This window comes from Engraulis encrasicolus, chromosome 24, assembly GCF_034702125.1.
Source record: "Engraulis encrasicolus isolate BLACKSEA-1 chromosome 24, IST_EnEncr_1.0, whole genome shotgun sequence".
NCBI classification, from domain to species: Eukaryota; Metazoa; Chordata; class Actinopteri; order Clupeiformes; family Engraulidae; genus Engraulis; species Engraulis encrasicolus.
The window spans coordinates 31,087,766-31,097,765 of NC_085880.1; the positions used below are offsets into that span (position 1 = coordinate 31,087,766).

At 49.9% G+C, this 10,000-nt stretch overlaps 1 protein-coding gene across 1 annotated transcript in view; it reads right to left on the reverse strand.

Annotated features, from left to right (window-relative positions):
• cdh23 (cadherin-related 23) overlaps positions 1–10,000 on the reverse strand; it is a 435,252-nt gene that overhangs the window by 104,528 nt on the left and 320,724 nt on the right. The window contains exons 25-26 of the mRNA XM_063191998.1: positions 1,185–1,298; positions 290–438 (exon numbers count right to left, since the gene is read on the reverse strand). Coding sequence (XP_063048068.1) covers positions 290–438; positions 1,185–1,298 — 263 coding nt within the window. The remainder of the gene's footprint in view (positions 1–289; positions 439–1,184; positions 1,299–10,000) is intronic.

The window sequence follows — 10,000 nt, forward strand, 5'->3', positions numbered from 1 at the left end:
GCACGCACGCACGCACCCACGCACGCACGCACACACACAAATTCCCACAAACACACGGAAATAGCACTTGTAAATAAAGACTGTCACCACAAGCCATGGTTACCCAGTGTTGATTTTGTCATAATAATAAATATTCTTTTTTTAAATGAAAACAGCAACAGTGCACATGATGTGTATGTGTGTGTGTGTGTTGTTTTTATGCTGGTGTTGTGCATGCGTGCGTGCGTGCGTGTGTGTGTTCGTGCGTGCGTACGTGCGTGTGTGTGTTCGTGCGTGCGTGCATGTGTACCTGTAGTATGCTGGTCCCCTGTGGGGCTGTTTCTATGATGCTGGTCTCGTAGCTGTTCTGCAGGAAGATGGGTCTGTTGTCATTCACATCCAGAACCACCACATATACCGTGGCTGTACCAGTCCTCCTGCTCCCGGCTGGACCGTTGTCTGTGGGCCGCACACAAACACATGCATGCACACACACACACACCGCGCACGTGCACACACACACACACACACACACACACACACACACACACACACACGCACGCACGCACACGCGCACGCGCACGCGCGCACACACACACACACACACACACACACACACACACACACACACAGAGAAACACACACGCACACACACACACACACACACACACAGAAACACACACGCACACACACACACACACACACACACACACACACACGCACATGCACACAAGTAAGCATACTGTAGATACACACATTGTGTTGTTGTATTTGGTATTGTGTAGTTTTTGTTTGTTAGTAGCAAATGGGCAAAATTTATTTCGACTTCACATCAGCAGGCACCATCTAGAAGGTAAACAGCTGTTCATACGTTTGGAAAGTAGATCACCTGCAAACCACAGAAACCCAAGCTAGAGTCTCACTCTCTCTCTCTTTCTCTCTTTCGCACACACACACACACGCAGCCATTTCTGGAGCCATTTACAGACCCATTGGTTTCAGTAAAAACAGGAAACCTCAGTGTTTTTAGAGCACACACACTCTCTCTCTCTCTCTCTCTCTCTCTCTCTCTCTCTCTCTGACACACAGGCACACACACAAACACAAACACACACACACACACACACACACACACACACACACACACACACACACACACACACACACACACACACACACACACACACACACACAGAGTGTCTCACCGATGGCTTCCACTACCAGTGTGTAGGAGGCCTGTGTCTCCCTGTCCAGCCCCACCACCGTCCTCACCACGCCACTCCTGAAGCCCACGCTGAACTTGCCGTCCTGGTTCCCCGCTGCACACACAGCACACGGAGGAAACCATGGAGTAAACACAACCAAACAAACATCTGAACAAATAATAAACTCTCTGCTTTCTGTCGTGCTCCAATCCCCTTAGTCCTCATTGCCAAATTTGATCTATTCATGAACATTTACTGAGTCATAAACTAATATTTGCTCGTATGACGAAAGTACAAAAAATGTCTATTTCTGGTCATTCAAAATTGGCGGACATGGACATGGATCCACGTTTTCATGTATGAAAATGCAATTTCCCCAGTCATAATGAATACTTAGAATTTGATGGTAGTGGTAAGTGTTTTGTGAAATAGGGGACATTTTGTGAATTCTGGAAAGCAACTATTAGAAATATTACAAAGTGCACCTTTAAACTAAGCACTTGGTAACAGCAGCAAGCAGGGGTTTGAACCAATGTTTGTTCTAAAGTTGTTTGTTCTGAAAAGACAGTATTTTAACTAGTGGTGGGCCGTTATCGGCGTTAACGTGCTGCGATAATGTGAGAGTCTTGTCGCGCGATAAAGAAAATATTGCACGTTATTATATGGTGTGACGTCATCGGTCGAATGCTCCATTCATTTCAACGGGGCTCCCCAACGTCCGCACGTCTGTTATGTAAGGGTTAACGTTCGGCGAGAAGGTCGCTACCGTGGAATAGCAGCACGACAGAGAGAATCTTTAGACCCCGACGCGGAGCGGAGGGGTCTTGTTCTCTCTGAAGTGCTGCTATTCCACAAAGCGACCGACTCACCGAACGTTAACCCGCTTATTATATGGATATACTTAAATGATTCACACATGGCGGGGACATTTCTTTAGGCCTATTTAATGTTAAGTTTATTATAGTTTTTCATGTCAAAAGATTGTTGCTGCGCAAAACAAAACAGTGCCGTTGTGGAACACCGCTAGGCAACAGCTAGGTAGCCAGGACAACAGGTGTTGTCTATCACAGCAACTGATTAGAGTCTTGTTGAAAAGTCGCTTTAGCAGTGAAAAGTCTTGTTGCCATTGACAGCGGTCTGATATAGACCAACCCGTCCGTTATCGAAAATTATTATATGGTTGTGACGTCATCTGTCGAATGCTCCATTCATTTCAACGGGGCTCCCCAACGTTCGGACGTCTGTTATTTTTCGATAACAGACGGGTTGGTCTATAACAGACCGCTGTCAATGGCAACAAGACTTTTCACTGCTAAAGCGACTTTTCAACAAGACTCTAATCAGCTGCCGTGATAGACAGCACCCGTTGTCCTGGCTACCGCTGTCAATGGCAACAAGACGTTCACTGCTGAAGCCACTGGCTTGTATACAAGTCAGTGGCTAAAGCGAATGTTTCATATCACTCCGCAGGGGGTCCGGTCTTTTTTCACTCTAATCAGCTGCTGTGATAGACAACACCTGTTGTCCTGGCTACCTAGCTGTTGCTAGTGTTCCACAACGGAACTGTTTTGTTTTGCGCAGCAACAATCTTAACATTAAATAGGTCTAAAGAAATGTCCCCGCCATGTGTGAATCATTTAAGTATATCCATATAATAAGCGGGTTAACTTTCGGCGAGTCGGTCGCTTTGTGGAATAGCAGCACTTCAGAGAGAACAAGACCCCTCCGCTCCGCGTCGGGGTCTAAAGATTCTCTCTGTCGTGCTGCTATTCCACGGTAGCGACCTTCTCGCCGAACGTTAACCCTTACATAACAGACGTGCGAACGTTGGGGAGCCCCACTGAAATGAATGGAGCATTCGACCGATGACGTCACACCATATAATAATTTTCGATAACGGACGGGTTGGTCTATAACAGACCGCTGTCAATGGCAACAAGACTTTTCACTGCTAAAGCGACTTTTCAACAAGACTCTAATCAGTTGCTGTGATAGACAACACCTGTTGTCCTGGCTACCTAGCTGTTGCCTAGCGGTGTTCCACAATGGCACTGTTTTGTTTTTGCGCAGCAATCTTTTGACATTAAAAACTATAATAGACTTGTTACAAGGTAGAGTGTCGAGGGTCTTACGAGTCAGGCACACAGATGAGGCACGAGGCAGAAGATGTGGTTTTGCCATTTATTTTTGCACAGCACCGGTGAAAGTGAGCCAAGAGACCAAAATAAACCAAAAATAACCAAAACAAAATATAAAGAAAATATAACTAGACACTATGTACAAAATATACAGAAAATAAACAGGCTACGAGGAGCCAAAGAAAACATACAGAAAATATAAACTAGCCTAAGGCTCACAAATGGTCAAGAACCAAAACGATAAGTCAATCCTCACTCAGCTGAGGGTTTACCTGGGAGCATACAGACGCATGTCTTGCCCCTACCAAGCTTCCCTAACAACTGACTACAGCATCATTATGAATGGTACCTATCTCCTCCCTAAAAGTGGCCAATACAATTGCCTGAACAGAAAACAGGGATTTTTACTTAGGCACTCGCTAATAATTAAGATACACATTTTAAAATAGCGCTATTACAAAACAAATGATAACAGGAATTCCAGAAAATAATAACACACATGTACATAAACTCATATGTACTCAAACATCTATGATTACATAGATTTTAACATTTAACTGTTGTCGTGAGGGCGAGAGGACGCACGCACGAGAACGTGCCCAAAGATAAAGCGTCCTCAGAACCGCGACACACCCCTTTGCCAGATCAAGGAAGTGAGCTGTGCCGGTAAGACATGGAACTTTAAACTGTTAAGTAAACATTGTTCGGTGTTTCTAAACACTTAAAAACCACACGGTTGCACTCAGCGATGATCAATGTTAAATCTAGGCAACATAAATAAACAGACAAAACATCCGTATGAAATGTTGTGTTTGTGTCGTTTGTGTTTGGCTATGTATGCGTGTAAATTACTATGCGTGTTAACGTAAGTGTAAATGAATTGTCAGGCTACATGTGTCGACCCATGCACTGATCAAGACCACTACACAAAGATTAACGGTTGGAATTCTGGAACAATATTTTGCAAAGTCCGTGACCGATCATAAAACAGGGAACGCATAATGAATGGGGGAAAATGACAGTGCATGTGTTTGATGGCGGCTGCCACAGCAGACGCCGTGAGGATGCGCTACAAGTCGCATCGTCACACACCCCCCACCTCAAGCTTGGCCCTCCTCGTCGGGACGGGACAAGAAATCTGCCGGCACATTCACCTTGCCCGGCTTGTACTGCACGGTGAACTTGTAAGGCTGGAGGGAGAGATACCACCGGGTTATGCGGGCATTACTGTCCCGCATTCTGTCCAGCCACTGCAATGCCCGGTGGTCAGTCTCCACCACAAACTCCTTGCCCATGAGATAGTACTTTAAAGTGTCCAGGGCCCACTTAATGGCCAGGCACTCCTTCTCCACTGTGGAGTACCTGGTCTCCCTGGGAAAAAGTTTCCGGCTGATATAGATCACCGGTCGTCGCTCTTCCCCCACCCCCTTTACCAACACAGCCCCCAGCCCCAGCCCAGAAGCATCTGTCTGGACGGTAAAGGGCAAGTCGAAGTCGGGGCTTTGGAGGACGGGACTGTGACAGAGGCTGTCCTTAAGGTCCCGAAAGGCCTTGTCACACTCCTCAGACCAGACCAGTTTGTTGGGACTGGACTTTCGGGTGAGGTTGGTCAGTGGAGTGGCTCTGGTGGAGAACTCAGGAATGAATCTCCTGTACCACCCCACTAACCCCAAAAAGGAGCGGATCCCCTTCTTGGTGGTGGGTGGCGGAGAAGACAGCACGGCGTCCACCTTAGACACCTGAGGCTTGATGGTGCCACCACCCAGGACATAGCCCAGGTAGCACACCTCCGGCCTGGCAAGCTGGCACTTGCTTGCGTTGACCACCAGGCCGGCGTCTTTGATCCGCTGGAACACGTCGGCCAGATGTTTCAGGTGGTCCGCCCACGAAGTGCTGAAAATGACGACATCGTCAATGTAGGCGGCGGCATACGACTCCGCCCCCCTCAGCACCCGATCCATCAGGCGCTGGAAAGTGGCGGCCGCCCCATGTAGACCAAACGGCATGGTGGTGAACTGGAAGAAGCCAGTGGGTGCTCGGAAGGCGGTGAGTTCCTGGGCCTCTGGCGTCAAGGGGACCTGCCAGTAGCCCTTGCACAGATCAAGCGTGGTCAGGTAGACCGCCTTCCCGAGCCGCTCCACCATCTCGTCCACCCGAGGCATCGGGTAGGGGTCAAACTTAGAGATTGCGTTGATCTTGGCGAAGTCCACGCAGAACCTCAGTGCTCCATCCTTTTTGGGTACGAGCACCACTGGGCTGCACCACTGGCTGTGGGACGGCACGATCACACCCATCTCCAGCATGGACTGCACCTCGTCCTTCAGTGCAGGAATCAGGCGTGCTGGAACCCTGATGGAGGTCTGGCGGATGGGGCCTGGAGACGTCAGCTGGATGTCATGGCTGATCACCGTCGTACGGCCTGGCTCCTTCCGGAAGAGACCCTCAGGGATGATGTTCTGCAGCTCCTCCTGACGATGACTGGCGAGGTGGTCGATGGGCGGAGGCACGTCTCCGCCTCCGGCAGTGGGGAAATACTGCTCCTGCAGCTCCTCCTCCTCAGGCACCGATCGCGCCCACATCGCGTTGCCGACCGGCTCTGGACGAGACACCCACTCCTTCAGCAGGTTGATGTGGAACACCTGTTTTGGCCTGCGACGATCAGGCATGGCAACTTCATAGGTCACATGACCCATCTTTCGAAGCACTTCATACGGGCCTTGCCACTTGGCAAGCAGGCTGCTCTCCGACGATGGCAGGAGCAGGAGGACCTTCTGCCCAGGATTGAAGCTGCGGCTACGCGCCGTCCGGTCGTACCATGTCTTCTGCTTGGACTGGGCTTGCTCCTTGTTGTCGTGGGCCAGGCTGCTCAGCTCCTCCAGCTTGTCTCGCATTTTGAGAACGTAGCTGATGATGTTCGTCGGTGCTGCAGGACCCTCTCCCATCCAGGCTTCTCGAAGGACGTCCAGGGGACCCCTCACCTGGCGGCCATAGAGGAGCTCGAAGGGTGAGTATCCTGTGGAGGCCTGGGGGACCTCACGGTAGGCGAAGAGGAGATACGGAAGCCACTGGTCCCAGTCGGCCCCCGTGTCGCTCACAAACTTCCTGAGCATGGCTTTGAGCGTTTGGTTGAATCGCTCAACCATTCCGTCGGTCTGCGGGTGGTAGGGAGATGTTCTAATGCCCTGGATGCCCAACAGAGAGTAGACCTGCTTCATGAATTTGGAATTGAAGTTCGTGCCTTGGTCTGTGAGCACCTCTCTGGGGACGCCCACCCGTGAAAACAGCTGCAGAAGGCAATTAGCTACCTGCCGGGACTTAATGTTTCTCAAAGGGAAGGCCTCGGGGTAGCGGGTTGCATAATCGCTAATGACAAGGATATAGCGGTGGCCTGCCCTACTCTTGTCCAGGGGGCCTACAATGTCCATTGCTATCCTTGTAAACGGCGTGTCAATGATGGGCAGGTTGACAAGGGGAACTTTTGTGGTTCTATGGGAGCGGTTAGTGAGCTGGCAGGTCGGGCAAGACTTACAGTGATTGACAACTTCCTGGTATACTCCAGGCCAATAAAAACGTTGGGCAACCCTCTCTACTGTCTTTTGCTGACCAAGGTGACCGGCCCAGGGGATGCTATGTGCCACCTCCAACACCTTAGGCCTAAGGGATTCGGGGACGACTAGCTGCTCTCCCTCCTCACTCACTCGCATCAGCTTCCCTTCTCTGGTCACAAAACTCTCCATGCCACATATTGCTGCTCTAGCAAGTTGATCCTCATCAGTTACTACTCTTTCAAAACACTTTGCAAGGGTAGGGTCATCTTTCTGCATTTGGTTAAAATCAGACACATTTAAAACATCGCCCTCTAGTGGCGGAAGAGAGACTGACTCCTGTACTGTAGTGCCAAGGAATTTCTCCTTCCTCCTTGTGGACCGGGACTTTCTTACTTTGGCTGGCCCATGGACCTCGCCAAAGGGCAACTCCTGCCAAGTGCTGTCATCAGGGTTGGCCTTGGCTTGGGCCCGCGTCACTACCATGCCTGTAGCTGGAGGCATGTAGCGCTGCAACAAGTCAACCAAAATTGGTACATCCTGTCCTAACACAACTGGGTAGGGGCAGTTATCCATGATGGCGACGTTTAAAAGGTAAGTTTGGCCTTCAATTTCTACAGGAACATCTGCTGTCTGGTGCTCGCTCTCCTCCCCATGAATACATTTGACTTTAACCGTACCCACCCGGTCTATGCGATCAGACCCCAAACATGCACTCTGAACAAAAGTCTGACTACTGCCAGTATCAATGAGTGCCTTAAACACCTTCCCTCGAATGCTAACGGGAACCAACGCATCCATACAGCTAGGGGCTGGTTTACGGTCACTTGTAGGGGTGTAACACAACATGGCTGCACTAGAGGACGTTAAAGGGCATTGGGGTTTAATGTGATCTGGCTGTCCACAACCATGGCAAATGATGCGGGGCTTGGGCCTAGTGGGCTGGTTATGCTTGTAGTTAGGGTTACGGGGAGGGTGAGGGCTAGGCCTGGAGTTTGGGGCATTAGAGGGCTTGTACTCACGACTACCACCCGCAGGCTTGGCGTGGAGCTGAAGATCTTGGTTGCGCTGTCCGCCTTGGTTACGCCGGTTGGGTTGATCTTGGTGCCCGATGTTGTATCCTCTGCGGTGGCGACGAGCAGCGACGAAAGATTCCACCATCTCGGCTGCCACCTTGGAGGTTTTCGGGTTACGCTCCATCACCCATACCTTGAGCTCGGGGTTGAGCATGCGTAGAAACTGTTCAAGGACGATGGCGTCTCCGATCTGCTCCTTTGTCTTGGTATTTGGACACATCCACTTGCCGTAGAGGTCAGTGAGTCGTGATTGCAGCTCCCGCGCCGTTTCTCCCTCCTGGATGGTCATCTCCCGGAACCTGTGCCTGTATGCTTCGGGGTCGATCTCGAACTTTGTGAGGATGGCTAGCTTCCATGGCGACATAGGCGGCTCTGGCTTTCCCGGACAGTAGAGGGACCAGGAAGACAGCCCAACTCTCCATAGGCCATCTATTTGCAGTGGCAATCCTCTCAAATGTGGTGAGGTAATGCTCGATGTCCTCGTCCTCCGTGTAGGGTGCCATCTTGGGAGGACGGTAGCCATATTGGGCCGGGGGAAGAGATAACGGCCAGGAGGCTTCGGTCCTGGGGCTGGCCGCACGGGATGCTGAAGGTGGTCTGCTCTCAAGAGCAACGCTCGCAGACCTCAACTCCTGGTCATCCTGGCGTGCAGGCTGGGTCTCTGGTTCAGGCTCCGGAGTGTCTGCTAAGGGACGGTCGTCAGCTTCAGCGGCAGTCAGGTGTTGCTGTTCGGAGTCTTCCGCTGGGGTCAGGCGGTGCTCACTGTCCGACTTCACTAGTGTCTGCAGCTGCTGAAACTGGTGCTGCATGGTACTCCACCTTTGGTCTTGCCGCTGTGCCGTCTTCTCCCATCTCTCTTCTCTTTTCTGCTGGGCCTGGATGAAGGACTCCAGCACCATCTCTAGTCTGCCCATGCGATCATCGGGTGGCGCAGACTGTGGCCTCGTGTTGCCGTCTTCCCACTCCAACTCAGCAGGGGGCGCTCCATATGCGCCCAAGGCAGACTTGCTTCTCACCGCTGGGGGATTTGGTTTCCCTTGTGCTTGCATCTCTTCAGCCTACTGTGTGCCGACCCTCATAGACACTGGTCCCACCGCTGCCACCAAAATGTTACAAGGTAGAGTGTCGAGGGTCTTACGAGTCAGGCACACAGATGAGGCACGAGGCAGAAGATGTGGTTTTGCCATTTATTTTTGCACAGCACCGGTGAAAGTGAGCCAAGAGACCAAAATAAACCAAAAATAACCAAAACAAAATATAAAGAAAAGATAACTAGACACTATGTACAAAATATACAGAAAATAAACAGGCTACGTGGAGCCAAAGAAAACATACAGAAAATATAAACTAGCCTAAGGCTCACAAATGGTCAAGAACCAAAACGATAAGTCAATCCTCACTCAGCTGAGGGTTTACCTGGGAGCATACAGACGCATGTCTTGCCCCTACCAAGCTTCCCTAACAACTGACTACAGCATCATTATGAATGGTACCTGTCTCCTCCCTAAAGGTGGCCAATACAATTGCCTGAACAGAAAACAGGGATTTTTACTTAGGCACTCACTAATAATCAAAATACACATTTTAAAATAGCGCTATTACAAAACAAATGATAACAGGAATTCCACTAAATAATAACACACATGTACATAAACTCATATGTACTCAAACATCTATGATTACATAGATTTTAACATTTAACTGTTGTCGTGAGGGCGAGAGGACGCACGCACGAGAACGTGCCCAAAGATAAAGCGTCCTCAGAACCGCGACACACCCCTTTGCCAGATCAAGGAAGTGAGCTGTGCCGGTAAGACATGGAACTTTAAACTGTTAAGTAAACATTGTTCGGTGTTTCTAAACACTTAAAAACCACACGGTTGCACTCAGCGATGATCAATGTTAAATCTAGGCAACATAAATAAACAGACAAAACATCCGGATGAAATGTTGTGATTGTGTCGTTTGTGTTTGGCTATGTATGCGTGTAAATTACTATGCGTGTTAACGTAAGTGTAAATGAATTGTCAAGCGACATGTGTCGACCCATGCACTGA